Raw genomic sequence first — 20267 nt, 5'->3', positions numbered from 1 at the left:
GTTTTCTTTAAAGGGAAGATTTGGATTTATGTCACATTAATTTAATTTTAAGTTAATGTCGAGAATTTAAATTTATATTGGGGAAATTAATTGATTTTGATTTTGGAGTTTGAAGAGAAAAGGGGAAGAGTTTTAAGAATTTATTTATTTAGATATATTTGTGTAATGAGGGAAAGGTTAAAATAAAAGTGAAATAGAATATCGAAATAAATAAAATAAAATTTTATTATATTTTATTTCTTTTATTAAAATAACCCTTTTCTTTTAAAAAGGAAATTTAAAAACTCTTTTCTCTCCCTTCTTCTTCCTCCCTCACCTCCTCCTCCTCCCCCCCCCCCCCCCCCCAGAACCTCTCTGTGTGCCCTAGCAGCCCCGACCATCTCCTCTCTAGCTGGAATCGCGCGCATCCGACTGAGCCGCCACCAGTTCGCCGGTCGTTCGTTCGTGGGCCGTCGTTTGCACAGGTCAGCTCAATCTCGTCAGCAAGCAGCGATCATCAAGATCTTCTTCGCCGCGCGCCGATCTCGCCCATCTTGTCAGATTTGCGTCCATGCTGCCGTCGTCCCAACCGCTTGACCATTGCGTGCCGCCCCCATCTCCCAGCAGCTCGAGCCACCACCGTAAGATCCAAACACACCGCATCTATTCGACAGAGTCGTCTGCGTCGGTGGTGCCGTCGTCGCCGCCTCCAACCGATCTCTTCCACCACCCATCGCTGCACTGGCCAGCCCTTGTTGTGTGGGTCTTTGTCAGACTCTTTGATTTAGATAAGATCTATTTTTCTGTTGGGTTAAGTTTCTTGAAGGATTTTTGGATGCCCATTAACTTGGAATGGAAGTTAAATTTGTCGCATTATTTTGACTTTAGATTTGAGCATGGGAAACTACTCAAGAGGCTGTCCAGCGGATTCGAGATTATTCAATAAGAGTTGTGGTTCTTATTATTGGTTTTTGGGTATGCATTGATTACTGGATTAAATGTTGACTTAACTCGTATATCTTGAAGGTTCCAAGTCGTTGTCCATTTGGATTTAAAATCTGTTAAGAGGAGATTTTGGAGTCGAAATCTTGGGAGTGTTTGTTGATCAAGTTTCGTTGGGTAAGCTTTTGGGTATCTTGGATTTGGGTATGAGGTTTCGTAGTTATTGTTGGACTAAAATTTAATGGTTTTATTCGTATGTTAGGGTTGTTACATCAAATTGCTGTCATCGTTTGGTTGCCTGATTTTATCTGTGGATTTTCGATTAAGGTAAGTAATCTTACTACTGGAACTGCCCTAGTGCCAGGAAATGATATTTATGATTTATTGAGGATTATTAGTTAGCATGATATTTATATATGCCTTCATTGACTGAGGTTTGAAAGGACTGGTGCCAGGTATTGATAAATATGATTTACTAAGGATATATTGATAGTTTGATGTTTATGTATACCTTGTTGACATGAGGGTTTAAAAGACTAATTGCACATAGAGATGGTTGAATACTAGTATGAATTGAGTATATTATTGTTATTGGAGATCTTGTTGAATCTGAAGATGATGAGATGCATACGTATGTTATAGAGCTATGATGAAGAAATTTATATGTATGTTATAGAACCATGATGATGAGATGTATATGTATGTTATGAGACTAGGATGACGAGAGATATATGTATGTTGTAGAATTATGATGATGAGATGTATATGTATGTTATAGAATCATGTTGTGATACTTGTGATGTTGAGAGTATGATAGTGTCCTTGCTGATTAGTTAGATATTCATCCGAGGTTGTGTTTCCTTCGGGATTCACCAGAGGTTGTGTTTCCTTTAGGATTCACTAGGGGTTTTGTTTCTTTCGGGATTCACCAAGGGTTGTATTTTTTTCGGGATTCACCAGGGGTTATGTTTCCTTCAGGATTCGTCAGGGGTTGTGTTTCCTTTGAGATTCACCAGAGGTTGTGTTTCCTACGGGATTCACCAGAGGATGTGGGTCCTACGGGAATTACTAGAGATAGTGGGCATACTTAACTAGTGTAGGATGAAAGTCCGTTATTCATGTATGTATATGTACCATGAGGACTAGAGAAGTTTATATGTTCCACCAGAGGTAGGAAACTGGAGGACATAGATGCCTAGCTTGACCCCAGTAGTGGGGTTACTTACTGAGTATTTTATACTCATTCTTTCTCATGTTGTTGTTTCAAGTAAAGGTAGAGATGCACCGACGATTGACAAGCAGAATCCGAGGACCCATTTTATGCTTCCACTCATGATATTTAAATTTCTTTTCATGTTTTCAACTTTCCGTTTTGATGTTTGAAACTTACTATCAAGATTTGTTTTCAGACTTATTTATTATCATTTATGATTTATGGGTACCCCATCGTTCCATGCATGCATGTATTTAGTAACGACCCAACTTGAGTCTTAGGGGGTTGGGTCGTTACAACACCCCACTAGCTTTAGAATAAGTGGGAGATTGTTGGGGTTGATGCCCTGAATCTTGTGGTTTTATAGTTTTAAATTGTATTGTACAAACATTTTATTTATCTAACAAAATAAGAGGTATTTTATTTGACATTTAGTTGCATTAACCTACAAAAACCAATAAACTAAGATCTAGGGTTATTTTCTGTAAGTTAAACATGTATGTAGAGACATATCGGTGGATCATGTTTAAGTGATAATCTAAATGGTCAGTAGTAGACGGATAAGGTTGAGTATCTTATCTGAGTGCACTACGAAACGACCTGCCTTGTAGTTGTTACAATTGTTGTAAAGTGTTACAAATGATCTGATCCTAATCATTCATGTAGAGACATGTGAGTGGAGTATACTATACAAAGAGTAGGTATAAGACCGGACCACGAAATGAATAGTCTCTATATATAACACTATTGTTAGTAGAGACTTACATTTCATCAAGATGACCATATGTGACTTGACCTGAATCTTGAGTGAGTTATAGGATGACCATAGGTGTTGTGATGAGATCCTTTGTCTCTCAAATCAAGAACATTCATCCCATTCCAAATTAATCTTGAAACCCGCAAACTCTCAAAGATTCTCTACCTCGAGAATATCGAGGTTTCTACATGAAGGTGTCTAGTTTATTGAGAAATTTGATGTGTTTTTTGGTTGCTCGTGAATTCGAATGGAATTCGAAGAGTTCACAATTTCAAGAGGATCGTGAAGTTATTATTATTTTTTTTTGTCTTTAAGGGCATGTGATCCTCAAATCTCTTTTTCCTCTTTAATTTCTATAAATAAACATGCTTATTAGATTATGTATATATTGTTTCCGTCCTCTGTGTTTTCTGTATGTTCTATAAAATTAGAATTGGGAGATGATCGCTTTCGCAATGTGTATTCGCATATCATTTCACAAAGTGTGGTGGTGGTGGAAGTATAACCCTTTTATCAAACGTGCATGCCGCCGTCGCCATTTGTCCGACTAGATGGGTTTAGGTAACCGCACTTGTTTGAGTAATGCAACACGGTTTTTTTTTTCGTGTTCGGGTTTAGACGACTCTAAGGTGGTTTGTGATGGTTTTTGTCATTGTCACAAATGTTATCTTATCGTCTATCTTTGACACTATTAATTCCTGCTGTAATTTTTTCTTTCCTTATCTTGAAATTTTCTATAGATTTTTTTTGTCCGATATATTTTCCTTATTTGAGGCACTGTTTATTATTTTCTAATTGATGGTTGCTTCCTTTTTTTGCCATGGTTTTAAAAAGGAAAATAATGGTGTTCATTTAGGGTTGCTGCACTTTATTATAGTTGAAGAGTGTTTTTATTTTTGGTGGCCGAATTGTGTAACCATTCTGTTTTTAGTCCATTCATCATATTTCGCTATGCAATTGCATTGATTGAAAATTGTAATTCCTTAAAGATAATTTATGCCTTAGTGGGAACCTAAGGCACTACAGTTGAGAAGGAATTCTTGATCCTAGGGACAGACTAAGACTTCGTTTTTCGAGAAAGAGTTCTTCATCTTAGGGAGTACCTAAGATTCATCAGTGAATGGAGTTCATTGAGAAGCAGAGAATATAATAAAGTTGGAAGTGAGTTTCACACACTGTTGGAGGCCGATGTGATCAACACTAATAATAACATATTTAGGGGGAGTCTAAGTTCGTTTGCGAGGGAGTCTCACATCTAAGGGGAACCTAGATGATCGGTGAGTTGGGCTCCACGTGAGTTGTTGTAATAGTTGTTGTATTGTAGATAAGTTCTATGTTGTAATTGCTTGACTCTTTAATATTAGTAGATTTTCACCAAACTGGGTTACGAACTTCCTTATGTCTTTACTTGATTTCTTGTTGTTGGTATTTTGTTCTCACAATGTTTGTCTTTGCTTTTTGTTTAACATCTGTGTTCTTAATGACGAGTCATCTTATAGCTTTTTCAATAGCTATTTTCATTTTGGATAATGTTTGAGGTTAGGCTTAGTACTTCTACAGTGGATTTATTGTTTTGGAGTAATGAAATTTATACTTTTGTTGATGCATGGTTTGTAAGTTTCCGTATTTTCTTTAATATCCTATTTTTCTCATTGTTGATGGTAAAAAACAATCACAACTTTTATGTTATATGGAGCTTATATTGATGGGCAAAAATCATCAATGAAGGTTATGAGGCATATGTTGAGGGACAAAACTAGTCACCAAAGGTCTTTTTTCATGTCAGGCATTGCCTGTGAACGTTTAGTTGAATTATTAAAGGGGGAAATCTTCTCTTCAAACCACGTTCTTGTAGCTAGCATCTAGAAAAGTCATTTCTCACTACAAGAAAATTGAGCTATTTCGACAATCTTTTATCGGAGGCTATAAAAAACCTTTGAGAAAGATAAATATATTTATTGAAGGTATTGGAAAAACCTTTGAGAAATATGTACTTTTTATTGAAGGTTAATAAAAACATTTGAAAAAGATATATATTTATTGGAGGTTTTGAAAAAAACTTTGAGAAATATTTAGTTTTTATCGAAGGATAATAAAAGCCTTAGAGAAACACATACATTTATCAGAGGCTTTGATAAGTCCTTTGAAAAATATGCACCTTTTATTGAAGGTTAATAAAAAAATTTGAGAAAGATATACATTTATTGAAGGTATTGGAAAAACCTTTGAGAAATATGTACTTTTTATTTATTAGAGGTTTTGAAAAAACCTTTGAGAAATATGTAGTTTTTATCGAAGGGTAATAAAAACCCTTGCCAAAGACATACATTTGTCGGAGGCTTTGATAATTCATTTGAAAAATATGCATCTTTTATTGAATGTTAATAAAAACCTTTGAGAAAGGCTAGGATCGTGAAGATGCGTTAGACGGTCGTGAAGATGCACGCAGTGTTAAACGATGAGGAATGACGCACTAGACGATCGGGCTATACGATAGACAAAGTACTGCACGATCAGTGAAAGCACTAGACGATAGCTGTGCTGCGCTAAACGATGAGCAGACACGCTACACAATAGGCAGAATACTAAGCGATGGGCGTTGGGCGATAGACGTAGGCATGGGGTGATGACGTTAAGCGATAGGCGGATGCGTTAGACAATTGTGAAGATGCGTGCGACATTAAATGATGACGAATGACGTGCTAGACGATCAGATTATACGATAGGCAAAGAACTGCACGATCAGTGAAAGCGCTAGATGATAAGCATAGAAGCTGGACGATAGCGTTAGACGATAGCCGTGCTATGCTAAACGATGACCAGATGCGCTATACCATAGGCAGAATACTAAGTGATGGGTGTTGAGCGATAGACGTAGGCGCTGGGCGATGACGTTAAACGATAGGCAGATGCGTTAGACGATAAGGCGTCAGCGTTAAATGATGGAGGTAAACGATGGGCGCGATAGCTAAACGATAGGCTATGCACAAGTGATATTTATTTATTTTTATTCTGGAAGAATAGTCAAATTTATTATAGTTTTGGGAATTATTACAAAATATGCATTTGTAATAATTTAGAAAAGAAAACAAAAAAACCACTAGGGTTTTTATTTGGGAATTATTATAGATAGTTAGTGATTTTTTAGCATATGGAAACTTATCTGGTTGGAATACAAGTGGTACTTTAGCTTGTCCTTCATGCAATTTTGATACTCGTTCACTTTATTTTAAAAATAGTAAAAAGATGTGCTACATGGGTCATCGTCGTTTCTTACCCATAGAGCATGAATGGAGACTACAACGAGAGTTGTTCGATGGGTTTATTAAAGAAAATCTACCTCTTAAGAATTTTTCTGGAAGTAATATACTTGAACAAGTGAACCAATTTGGAGAACATGTATTTGGCAATAGTGTGAAAAAGAGAAAACGTTCTAAAGATTGGCTAAAGAAAAGCGTATTCTTTGAGCTACCTTATTGGTGCACTTTATTACTACGACACAATTTAGATGTCATGCATATTAAAAAAAATGTTTCTGAAAACGTAATCAGTACATTATTGAATATTAAAGGGAGGACTAAAGATAATTTGAAGTCTCGTCTTGATCTTGAAGAAATGGATCTAAGAAAGGAATTGCATCCAATACAAGAAGAAAACAAATTATACTTACCAGCTTCATGTTGTACATTGTTATCAGATGAAAGAAATGCATTTTGTGAGTATTTGAAGAAATTAAAAGTTCCAGATGGATTCTCTTCTACTGTTGGAAGGTGTGTCGATCTAAAAGGAAGAAAATTATTTGGTCTTAAAAGTTGTGACTACCATATTATTATGGAATATTTTCTTCCATATGCACTTCAAGGGTTGATGAGAAAGGAAGTTCGAGATGTATTAATTAAATTGAGCAATTTTTTTAAGATATTGTGCTCAAAAGTGGTTAAAGTGGACGATATAAATCTTCTTCCTCCGTCGTTCTTTGATATAATGGTGCATTTATTAATCCATTTACCAAATGAGATTAGAGTTGGTGGATTAGTTCAGTATAGGTGGATGTACCCATTTGAAAGGTATTTAAGTAAGTTAAAAACTTATGCACGCAATCGAGCTCATCCTGAAGGTTCTATTGCAGAAGGTTAGATCAGCAATGAATGTGTAATGTTGTGTACTAGATATTTTCACACCATAGAAACTAAGTTCACCAATAGAGAAGAAATGAAGATAATGATTATAATCCTTATGAAGGAATATTATCTTTAAACCACTTGGTCATCCTATGGGACCAGACAAATAAACAAGAAGGCTAAAAATACATAAGTGGAAACAAGCTCATCTCTATATTTTAAAGAACTGTGATGATGTCCTCCCATATATTAGGTATGTAAAAGTTTTCTTATTGATAATTTTTTTAAAATATTTTAAAATAGAATCTAAAGTAACTTTCTAATTTTTTAGTGAGGACATACAAGGATTATAACATCTTGACCCTAGAAACGCACAAAAAAAAGCATGATAAAGAGTTTGTAGAATGGTTTGAAGATCATGTAAGTGAGAAAAGACAACAGTTATGATATATATTCATCTATACAATTTCTATTCATTTTAAAATTTGATACTATTTTCTATGTATGTTACTAAATTATATATCGATGGAAGCAACAAAGTTGACAAGTAGTTATTAGATTTAACTCGAGGTCCATCACAAGAAGTAACATGCTACAAAGGGTACATTATTAATGGATTTAGATTTCGTATCAAGAATGGTGATGATTTAAGAAAAACACAAAAGAGTGGGATAGTAATGAGAGGAGCTGATGATCAAGAGTACTTTGGTGTATTGCATGATATTATTGAATTGAAATATATGGGTGGAAACAAGGTCGTCTTTTTTCAAATTATTTCTGAAATGAAATCAAAGAAAATACTAAATAATAAGCCAATGATTTTTTTTCCGTGTTTCAGAATCGAATTGGCTTAAATAGTCATGATCTTGCCACTATGTCAACGCTCCGTATCCTTCGCGGCCGCCAATAGGTCTATGCCCCTTTTACCCCTTATCACCGGAGACTTGAAGTAAGGAATTCACCTAGAGCTTCTATAAAAAAAAGAGGGCAAGTAAAAATTCAAATGGTAGAATATCAACGGTCTTGGTAAAGGAATTAGTTGATGATCATGGACTAACTAGTGTGAATATAATGTACACATTGGCTGCAAATGAGCCATTTGTATTAGCATGCCAATTTGAACAAGTTTTTTACCTTGAAGATAGAAGAAACCCGGTTTGGTATTTTGTGTTGAAAGTTGATCCAAGAGATTATTACAATATCCCTTTGATCATAGATGAAGATTGTCAAGAAGAAGATGACGAAGAAGACGTAAATAGAGCAATTTAATTCTTAATTTTTTTGTCTATCATTTATGTTAGGTAATCTCTTTTTAACTTTATAATATATGATCTCTTATTTCTTAAACTAATACTCAATTTTTATTATTTTATTTATCTAACTTGTTTTTTTTTTTCCAACAAGTTCATTATTTGTGTAAAGGATGAAAAAAGTAAGAAGCAGATTCAACAACAATAATAGTATAGATAGTCACGAGAATGCTACGATTGCATCTACATCTAACCAAATAGTTGAAGATCAACAATATTCAATAAAATCTAAAGTTGGTTTACAAACTTCATCATCGTTTACGGGAGAAATTAGATCAACTACTAGTCATGAAAAATTTCTTAATAGAGGTAACATGATTTTTTATAATATATGTTATTTGTTTTTGATTTGTTAGTAACTTACTTTCTTTTCTTTCTTTTTACTTTAGAATCTTCTTTTGGAGTAAGAAAAGTATGTGGTCCCACACGAAATCTCAACCTAGTTAAACTACCTCATGTGATTAGATTTGAAGTATCGTGGAGGAAGAAACGACCCGTTGGAGATAATGCTGATATCTTTAAAAGCCAATGCACTATCTTAGCTAGACAAGTCAACTTTACTCCTCTATAAGTAAAAAGTTGGAGAGATATTGATACAACAACAAAAAGGAAACTATTTGAGCTTACATTGGTATGTGAAAAAATTATAATTTTTTTTTCCTTTAATTTACTTCCTACATAATTAGATTACAACTACAATTTTTTTTAGGAACGATTTAAAGTTAAAGGTCATGAGGCTTCAGTATTGCTTCAAATTCATCGATCTTATAATAATTGGAGAGACAGTTTAAAGAAAAATAGTTGTACAAATATGATATAGTTGCAAAACCTTTAGTAAATATTCCACCAGGAATTACAAGAGAAGATGCAGAATATCTTTCAAAGTTGTGGAAGTCAACTGAATATCAGGTTGTATTCTTATATCTTTTTCTTGTACATAAAAAAAAATTGTACTTATTGTTATTTTTTCTATTGATGCTCATACTCTACTTTTGAAATACAGGAGATGTGTGAAAGAAATCAAAAGAACCGTTCTAAATTGAATGTATCTCACACATGTGGTTCACAAAGTATACAACAAAGAGCTGAAAAAGAGGTAATTAGATGAAAAATTACATAAACTTCTTTTAATTTAGTCAAATTATCTAATATATAATATTTTCACTTAAATAGGTTCAAGTCACTAACGAAGAACCGAGTCGAATTAGAATTTGGGAGCTAACTCACTTGAGCAACAATGGATTGGCTGTAAATGAAACTACGCAGGAGAAAATGGTAAATACAAATATTATAGTTCTAACAAAGACACGTGTTTGTTTGTTGTAAACATTTGAATTTATATGTGTTAGTTTTTGAATTATAATATGTGAATTTGTATTTATAGTCGAAACTTAAATCATATGCTTCTCAAGTGATTGATGGTACACTTGACATGAACGAGGATGAGACTTTTGTACGAGTATTTGGACCGGAGAAACACGGGCATGTTCATGGTTATGGAGTAGGTGTTACTCCTTCTGAGTTGTTTGGATCATCGTCTACTATACGCGATCATGAGCGTCGTCTCAATGAGTCCGAACAACGACTTCAAGAATTTGAACAACAAAGAAAAGAATTTGAACAACAAAGAGAGCTTGAGGTAGAAGTACTTAAGCGTCAAATAAGCGAATTAGAAAATCGTTTTGAGGATAGATTTCAAAAAATGATGGCAGAGATGTGTAAAAAATTTGTTTCTAGTTGATCAATTGTAGTTTGATGTTATAGAATTTCGATAGCCTTTTGCTGTACTTTTATGACATATAAGTTTACTTTCATTCATGTCATTGTCTATTTTTTCTATTCTATTCTTATACTTTGTAGTTCAGGGTAGTACATGTAGATGAATTAGAAAAAACAACCTTCCGAGATTTGTCAATAAATATGCTAAGAGATTTTGTAAGAGAATTTTCGAAGGTTATACAATTGTTGATAAATAAGTTTTTATGAAGGTTTTAAAAATTTTGAAAATAACATGATAAGCCTTTAAAAACAATGAAAACCTTCGAAAAAGACTACTTGATAATATATAATTATTGATAAATAATTTGACAATTATCGAAGATATATAACTTTTGAAAAATAATAATTTTCGAAAGTTAATCAACCTTTGAAAAATAATATTTTTCGAAGGTTAGTAAACCTTTGAAAAAGTTTTTTTGACGGGGTCTAATTCGACACTTTTCAAAGGTTGAGATAACCTTTGAAAAAAAATGTATCGAATGTCTATTACATGTTTTTTCGAAGGTCTTTGGCCTTCGTAAAAGGTCAATTTTCTTGTAGTGTCACCTGATGACTTTATTAGCGTCGAAAGAAAGCAAAATTTTTGTTGTGATCTCTTAGTTGCTCTTCAAAATAAAAATATTAAAACAAATTTTCTTCCATCTTGTCAATTTCTTCTTGTTTGATTCTTTGCTTATAGATTGTTTCTGTCACATTACTTGTGTTGTATTTTAGAATTGTACGAGTCCCGTGAACTAAAAGAATATATCATTTAATGATTTGTCAAATACTAAATAATATGTACTATTGTAATATTATACGACTTTCTTTGGATTTTCCTTAAGTGAAAATTCAAGAAGAGAGATGAATCAGTCTCCCTGGTTGGTTTAAGTGTAACTTTCCAATACATTGAATGTTTTGCCTTTAACTGTCTGGTTTAAATGCTCCAATTATGAAGCAAATCTACGAAATTTTTCTTGTAAGAATTTTTGTTAATACAATTTCCAAACCATGAACATGAAAATCCAAAGAAAACCATATAAATTGGGTTATACACACTATCAAGAAATAAAAGCATTAAAATTTCCAGAGAAAATGAACAATGTTTCTCAAATGCACCAGTCATGCTACTCTTAGATCTATGGCCATCTTGGAAGCGTCATGAACAAGATAGGAAGTAATGAATGGAGCTGGCGACCATAGAAACCACAAATAATAAAACACAAAATTCAAAGAAGGAAAAAAAAAAAAAAGGTTGGGGCTTGCTTAAGCTTTTCCCTTCTCATTCACATGTAAATCGCTTAAGCTTTTAAGATAATTGAGCCAAACTTTTATATATAATAAGACTTTGGTAGAAACCTAAGTGAAACTGTAAAAACGTTGATTCAAATACATATTTCAGCTAGTTTAGTTTTACATAACAAATTTTACATCATGTAACTGACAAGAGATATGTAATATAAATATCTACTGATCAGATCTACAACATGCATTCATCAGTTTTTCTCTTGTAAACACTAAACCACTATAAAGCAATCTTGAAAAGAAGTAAAAGAAAAGAAATCTTCCCGTGGATGTAGACATTTTGGTCGAACCAAGTAACTGTGCCTTCTTCTTCTTCTTCTCCTTATCTCCTTGTAGATCTTCATCTATTTCTATACAAAAATCAGCACAAATATCATTTAAAATCGAACGGCAACATATTCTAAGTATTAAGTAAAAGAGAGAACATCAAGTAAGAAGAAAGAACATCGAGTAAGGAAGAGAGAAAATGATTTTACCTGATTGAGTTTGTCTTCCCGAGTCCACTAATCAATTCAGCCGGTAGGTGAAATCTTGCCATAGACGTGTTACTCGATCCTCTAATACTCGTGGCTCAACTACAACCATATTTTTGACCAACTTCAGCCGATCTTATCCGGTAGCTCTGAGCCATAGTAGTGGTGAAACCTTTTGTTTTGGGCTGCTAACATCAAAATAACCCAACAGAAACCTTGTTTTTTAGGGAATTGATTGTTCAAACGACCTCGAACAATTCTATGTTGATCAAACTTATAAGTTGTATGTGTGAGTTTGTGTGTTGGCAGTCAATATGAGAGTATATACAATGAGAGTTTTTCTTTAATTTGTTGTTAATGTCAGCATATCGAATTGTGGTACCTAGAAGCAAATAGTTCATGTTGAATTTCTTAGAAAAAGTAATAAAACCTTTTAATATTTTTGTTTGGATATATATTTCATTTTTCATCATGATTCACTCTCACCAAGTTTCTTCAACGGCCCATTAAGCTAGCTTTTGTGGCAATTGATTGTTCATACGAAAATTGAGCAATTCTGTGTTGATCGAACTTATATGTGTAAGTTCGCGTACAAAACCCTAAACTTTGAGAGAATGCCGTTAGTGTGGCTAGGACAAAAGTTGTTTCCTTTGATTTTTCATTTAGTATACAAATGTAATACATACAATCTATGATTGGGTAAAGCTAAATTACAATCCAAACTAAATATAGAAAAATTTTACAAAATAAATAAATGACAAAAATATATTCAAATAGATATGAAAGTATTTCTTAATAACCCACTCAAGTTGGAGCATCAGGATCCCAAATACCCAACTTGTGAAGAAGATAAAGAAATAGACTTGCGAAGAAGATAATGAAATAGTTGTTTTTCCAAGGTCTTCGTAAAGATATCTGCAAGTTGCTCATTTGCAGCAACGTGACTTTTAGCAACGGTGCCATCCTGAACAGCATGACAAACATAGTGACAGTTTACTTCAATGTGTTTCATTCATTCAACTTATGGCCATTAGATATTTCACATCGATCTAGTGCAATTGGAGCTATTCGATTCTTCACATCTATCAACGACAATTTTTTTTTGGACAATTGCTTAGATGACAATTTAACATAAAATAATAGTAAATCTAGCTCAATCTAAAACTATTTGTAAATAGAAATTTTTTTAACTTTTATCGTATTTTTGATAATTCTTTATTTTTTTTTAAAAAAATAGGAATGTGGATAGCTCGGAGGTCGTATGGAGGCAATGGACTAATAGATTGAATGTGGAAGAGAGGGACAAAGGTATTCTCATCACGTGGAGTATTTGGTCCTATTCAAATATTTTCAACCTAAACGACTCTGTAGCTGATGCTCAATAATTCAGAAACATAATTAAAAAGGTTTTGGAGTATAATAAAAGATAGAAAGGTTTCTCGGCTTAGAATGGATCTAACGCCCATACTAATGAAGAAAATTAGAATAATTAGTTTATTTTAGTTTATATTTAGTTTAATTGTTAATTTAGATTCATTAATGTTCAATTAAAATTAGTTAGTTATTTGTCTTATTTGATTGTAAGGCTATAAATAGTCAATTTAAGGTTGTAATTGTCATCCATTTTGAAATAGAATTTTAGTTATTCCGAAAATATTCTCTCTTAGGCATGGATTTCCATTGCTTGGCCATGGATTTGGTCTAATGCTCCAACCTGCTGCATCAGTTGATATCAAAGCCCTCGGATGATGTTACCGGGAAGAAGGCAAACCATAGATGGCAGTCGGAGACACGCACATCAACGATGGACGGCGGGATTCATCTCTCCAAGGTATTCTCAAACCCAACATACCTCACCAGCATCACCATTTTCATATTCATCTCAACACCCCATTCGGAAATCCTAAATCATATCAAAATTCATCCATCCACACAAAGCATAAAACAAAAATAGCCACTACCACATCCATCCATCAGATTTTGTAGCCAAACAGCTTAAAAATAGCAAAAAACAGTAGATGTTCTCTGTAAAAATTTTGCAAAGTACAATGCTAGAGAAGAAGATTATGAAGCCAAAGATGAAGCATAATACAATTATGAAGAAGATGAAGACACTGACATCGAAGAAATTGAAAAAGAAAGTGCAAGGAAGAAATCATATATCGGAAATATTTTGCATCCATGGATGATTGAAGTAAAAGAAAACAGAGGAGAAGAAATCAGAAAAGAAAAAGAAGGTGAAAAAGAAGAAAAAGAAACCACAGCTCTGTGGTCCAAGGCCGATTTGCCGAACGCTAGTGTCACTAGACAGAAAGACGAGTTTCACTCTTATGGCATCGGAGTTGATTTCGAACCTAAAATTGCCGGAAAGGATTACGAGACGTCACCCATTGTTGCAGCATTGGAGGACGCTCAATCCGTAGGCGATGCGGATCTCAACATCGAAAATTCACTGGAAAGAGCGCCGACCCACCATTGCACTGTCACTAGTGGAGCGGATGAAGAGTGAAAGGACATTGGTGATGGCTACTGAAACTTCATTGTAGGGTGGTGACTTCATCGTTAGAGCTTCATCGGAGGAGAAATCACTACAAAAAATTTGGTATTTCCGAATGAAAATTTTCCCGATGCTAAAAAAGCATCGAGAAAAAAAGGCTCTCTCGATGGTAGTTTTAATGTCGTCGGGGGAAAGAGATATTGTTAACGCCTTATACTACACTATCGGAATTAGAAAAATATTGCGAAAAAATTCCTGACAACTCCCCATGCTATATGTATGGCGTCAGGAGAGAGCACTTATCCCGACGCTAAGAGTAGGGGCGTCGGGATAAGAAAACCAGTAAAATAGGCTCTTCCGACGATTTTTTTTTTAATAAAAAAAACCATTGAGAGAACTAGCTTTTTTTAAAACCCTCATTTTCTTTTTGCCCTTTATTTCCTCTTAACCCCTCTCCCCTTTCAATTTTTTTCTGTTCTACCCATTTATTTTTTTTTTCCTTCTCTATCGTGCAACCCTCTCCCTAAGTTTTTTCTCTTTCTTTTTCCTTGTGTCGCCGCCTGACCTCCGTCCCCAAACTCCAGCCAGTTGAATCCGTTGACCCAACCTCACTGCGACTGCTGTTGTCTGACCCAACCTGAAGCGCTACATTGCTTAACCCCAACTAGAGGTGATGCATTGCTCAACTCTAATCGGAGCCCACACCGCCTGACCTGAATAGATCTACCGCCACCTACACTGTTGCGTCGATTTGCTGCGCAACCACCAGTTTTGCCCAACCTTCTCTCTTTCTCGATTCACTTTGAGGTATCACTACTATAAAATCTACATTACTTGACAATTGTAGTTTTTAATTACTTGACATTTCTTTGGAAAGAAAACGTCAAGTAATGATCTGTTAGAAAAGAAAATGTCAATTAAAAGGGTTAAAAAGACGGAGATTGATGGAATGTTTTGACACATTTTTCGTGTCAAGTATAATAAGCTCTTACTTGACACGAATAAAATGTCAAGAATAATCGACTTATTATTTTAAAGAAGTAAAAGGGTTAAATGCCCTAGAGCAACCCTAAAAATTATCTCAAATGCCCCCTTCCAAAATCCCCTTCCCGATGTTCTCTCAAGCCCGATCTCTCCCTCCCTTGTCCAATCTCTCTTTTTCCTCACGCAAAGCAGCTCCGTCGGTCGTCTCTCTCTCATTACTGTCACCCAATCGACTTCCCTTCATAGCTCGATCCGGGAGATCTTATTGTCGTCGGCCATTCACATGCAGTGATACTACAATCCCTCTCCCTATCCAGTTTCACCACCAGATCTGTAATTGTTTACTACTAGTTTCAGTGTCAGTCAAGTCGGTCCAGCCAGATCCCCTCGTCGTCGTCGAGGTTATCCACGCTATCATCAAGATCCATCTTTGTATCAGATCTTTTCACACACGAGCTTTACTCTATCTCGTAAGATCTATGTTCCATCTCGCTGGAATCTTATATTTTTGGTTAAGGTTTTGGTAAGTTTGGTGAGTTTTGATTACTTTAGTGGGTTTCTTGGAAATTTTTTAATACCCAAAAGTTTTTTTTACGCAATTTGATTGATGCTCTTTGTGATTCGGCTTTAGATTCAAGATTTGGAGAACATTAATGTGCTGTCCAACAGGTTGGTATCGATTTCGGTAAGATTTTCGTTAAGTATATGAGGTATATCTTGTTTGCTGTTGGATATTGGATTTGTTCCATTGTTGTACACAATATTTTGGTTGGTGTTGGTAGTTTTGCTTGAAGATTTTTTAACACTCAATAATTTTTTACATTGACTTAGTAATACCTATCAGTTTTTTTGGTGTTCGATTGAACTGTTGGAAGGAGTTGAGTTGTTGTCGAATAGGTTTGAGACCGATCTTGACAAAGTTTTGATAAGGATGGAGGCTAGTATTAATAGTTATTTGTTACGAAGTATTAGTCTAATAATTGAGTTATTTTCAATTTTTGATGCTCAATTCAAAGATTTCAAGGGATTGGAGTCACAGTCCAACAAAGTTAACGATGTTTGGACATTTTGATAGGTATCGAGGCCTTGAAACTCTTTTGGAATTGTTACATAGTTGCTGGAATTTGAGTTTGTAACCATTATTAATGAACATTTCGTAGGTTGGATTACTTAGTTGTAGTTTTGAAGTGGCATTCGAATCTAACCACATTTTGGGTAATCTATTTGGAGTTAATTGGTTATTTTGGTGAATGAAATTAGGTCCTAGGGGTTGAACATAAATTTGGATTTATGATTATAGGTTATAATTATGGACTTTTGTGGAAGAAGCTTATTTTTTTTTTAAATTTCTGTATTTGTAATTTTGCTATCATATTTTTTAAAAATTTGTAACTAGAGTTGCTAGCCTTAGATTCAAATTATTTGTAAATGAAAACTTGCATGTTTTCTCTTATTTGATTCTAATGATGTATTTCTAATATAGTGATTTGGATTTTGTTGAAGAGTGTGTGGTGAGATACGCTTGGTTGTTGATTTTGGACAAATATTTTGGGAGTGTATTTTCCTTTTTTAGGTGGTTTATGAAATTTTCAAGGGAAACTTAGTCGAAATTTTTATAAATTTTGATTTAAAAAATTATAATTCTAACGGTTTTTACTATGAAAGATTGCTAGCCACTTAGTTTTGAAAAATGCTTTTAGAGCATGACATTGGATTTCATAGTTTAGTTGATTTGATTTTAAGTGTTTGAATCATAGTCTCAACTCTTGGAAACACATTTGTTATTATGATTTCGTAAAATTTCTATGTATTTGATTAAGTTTTAGTAAGATTAACACATTTCATATTCTGTTGAACTTAGATTTGTTGTGCAACTACTTAGTTGTGGAAATGAGTGTTGCATGCATAAATTTTTTTTATTGCTTGTAGATAAGATTGAGCTTCCAATCTTCTCTTCTACTCGTTGATTCCTATATTAGTTTTTTATTAAAGGTGTACTTTGATTGCCTTTATAGAGGGATTACAACTATGGTTAAAAGAGAATGTATGAAATCCCAATAAGTCCCTAACTTTAAGTTGCAGATACTTTTAAGTTTTGAGTATGATATTTTTCCATTGCATAAAATAAGCCAATCATGTACATTTTTTTATGTACCAGACTTTTTGTCATTGTTGTATCTTAACACTTAATTCTATATTTTGAAGTAGTTTATTTACTAATTTTAGAGATTTGTTTGTGGGTGTGGAGAATGAGTAAATTTTTTTAGAGATTTGTTTGAAGTGATTGTTCTTTTTTTATTTGTAGTTCTTAGTATCGAGTTGATTAGATACGTTTTAAATTAAATTTCATATTGATATGCTTGAAACCAATTTTAGATAAGTTTTAGATTTAAATGTTATTATCTTGAATTTTATATTTAAATAAGTCTTAGTATCAAGTTATAATTGTAGATAAGTTTTAATTGAATTGGTTTATTTAAATTGAAAAAGTGGGAGTTTTAATCTTATTTAAGGGAAAGGGAGTTTTTTTTTTTTTTTTTTTTTCTCCATCCGAACGCGTCTCTTCAAGAGTCGTATTCAATAATATTTTATTATTATTATTTAGGGGAAGGGGGTCTTTTTTTTTTTTATCTCCATCCAAATGCGTCTCTTGAACAGACGCATTCTGACCAATTTTATCTTCTTCCGCCTTCTTCTACCATAAAAAAACTGCCTTCCCTTCATTTCTTCCACCGAATTCATCTCCCCCTTCACCAAATTCATCTTCTCCTTCACTGAAACCCTCATTTCAACTTCACCCAAAAGAAATTCATCTTCCCCTTCATCACCGAAGCTCTCATTTCATCTTCACCCAAAACAAAATTCTCTTCATTTCTTCTACCTTCTTCATTTTTTTTCAAATACCGATCATCTTCTACCTTCATTTCCACCTTCATATTATTAATTTGTTTCAGTGTAGTATTTTATTTGGTAAGTTGATATATTTTTGTTATTTAACTTTGAATTAAGTTTTTTTGATAATTTTACTGATTTTTTTAATGTTTATTTTGTTTACAATGGATATTATATTGAAGAAATGTTCTACAAACCATTTTTCAAAGTTTCTTTGATAAGGTGCAAGATTTTTCTTTTAATAAGTTGATATATTTTTTATAGTGGGTTATCATAAGGGAGAAGTACATGTGATTAACATTGTGTTATATATGTTAGGTTAAGTATTAAAAATGACTCTAATAAATATAATAAACTTTAATGTAGTCCGCTTTACTGCTAGTTGGTATGTCTTCTTTGGTTTTTATTACTTCTTTAAAAATAATTACCTTGCAATTTTATTGCTATTTTGGTATTTTTTTTTAGGATGAAAATTTTATTGAGGTGATTTTAAATGGCATCAAACAAAAATATCTATCAAATCAACAACGAAAATGTCAAAATTAATTTATGTGGAAAGAAACTTTGAAGATAAAATACAACATCTAAAATGACATGGAAAATCTTCTTAACATGTGTATATCCACCCTAAATTATTTAAAACATGCACATAAATGTAGATCACTTCCCGTATTTTGTAAGAAGCAAATTAAAATCAGCCCAATCTATTGTTCTTGAAAAAAATTTGTAAACAACTCACACTTTGTTCTAAGTATAAAATTCCCCATTATCTGGCATGTTATCACCTCAGTTCGAGCCCATCCCCGATAAAAAATGTTCGCCTGATCCTAACTTCCCCACTACTTATCTAGACGAATCACGAGTTAGGAAGGTTGGCAGAGCTTGTACTTCTTGCATGCAAAATGAGATGGATTGGAGGGAACGTTACAAGACACGGTGCACAATTTGCAGACAAGAATGGCATAATAGATGGAATTGTCCCAATCGAACTCGTGATGTGGCTTAGTATTTTATTTTTAATTGTTATGGTATTTAATTGATTGTAACTTCTTTTACTTATTTATTCTTTATTAATTGTCATTATATTTAATTAATTGTATTTATTGATTATATTTATACAATGAAGGGTGTATTCTTTATTAATTGTCATTGTATTTATGGATTGTAATCACATTGATTTTTAACACATATTTAAGTTAAATTTAATATTGTTTCTATGGAATCAGATGGACGGGGATGTTACCACATGGCCATACAACGACTCGATTTTCTACTTACAGTGCAGCCATAGATCCGAGGCTATTTGGGAAGATGAGCATATAGATGCAATGCATTGTCGGTGAAGAGAAGCTGTTATTCGAAAACATGAGAACCTAGAACCTCGTATATTGAACGATCTATGAGCTACAAGATTCTACGAAGTCTCTTGTATAAAATCTATACAACTAAACTGACATCTGATAACAGCATTAGTGGAACGATGGTGGCAGGAGACACACAATTACCACATGTTGCATGGAGAGTGTACAATTACACTTCAAGATGTAGTCATCTAATTTGGACTCCCGATTAATGGAAGACCATTGATCGGGTCTCTAAATTTCGACCTAGCCAAAATCAAAATTAACTCCTCCCCATTCTTGAATTTCAACTAACTCAATTATTTTATCAGTGTATTTCCAAAGAAACGAATTATCTTCTCCAAGCTACGTTTAATTTTGAATACTTCAAACGCCAAAAAAAAAAAAAAAAAAAAAAAAAGAATCTACCCAATTAAGTCCAAATAATAATTTTCTCAACAATTTCTTTCAAAACTTAATTCAAAATACTTGTGCAAGGTGAAATCTAAATTTCAATTTCAATTTACAAAAATTACTAGCCTCAAAATTTCGGAGGGTTAAATAGAGTGTGACTATTCTCCAATGTTAAGATGAATTTACCAAAACTAAAAAAATGATGATAACTCTATGTATATTGAATTTAAAATTAGTGATATTTATAAGAATATACCAACTGATCATTACGATCGTTAGTTA

General features: G+C 33.5%; 1 protein-coding gene and 1 long non-coding RNA gene across 2 annotated transcripts; both read left to right on the top strand.

Annotated features, from left to right (window-relative positions):
* Positions 1–341: 341 nt before the first annotated feature.
* Positions 342–9024, top strand: LOC120090446. Its single transcript, XR_005485544.1, has 4 exons — positions 342–1098; positions 1184–8313; positions 8417–8631; positions 8712–9024. It is a non-coding gene; the product is annotated as an uncharacterized LOC120090446 (long non-coding RNA).
* A 110-nt stretch (positions 9025–9134) lies between these two features.
* On the top strand, positions 9135–10152 carry LOC120090445. The gene is made up of 4 exons (XM_039048112.1): positions 9135–9231; positions 9326–9418; positions 9496–9597; positions 9707–10152. The coding sequence occupies exons 2-4, from the start codon at positions 9329–9331 to the stop codon at positions 10061–10063; spliced, it is 549 nt and encodes a 182-aa protein (XP_038904040.1). The 5' UTR covers positions 9135–9231; positions 9326–9328; the 3' UTR covers positions 10064–10152.
* The last annotated feature ends 10115 nt before the right edge of the window (positions 10153–20267 follow it).

Source organism: Benincasa hispida, chromosome 11 (genome assembly GCF_009727055.1).
Source record: "Benincasa hispida cultivar B227 chromosome 11, ASM972705v1, whole genome shotgun sequence".
NCBI classification, from domain to species: Eukaryota; Viridiplantae; Streptophyta; class Magnoliopsida; order Cucurbitales; family Cucurbitaceae; genus Benincasa; species Benincasa hispida.
Note: the sequence above shows the minus strand (reverse complement) of the source record. Positions and strands in the feature narration are given on the sequence as shown.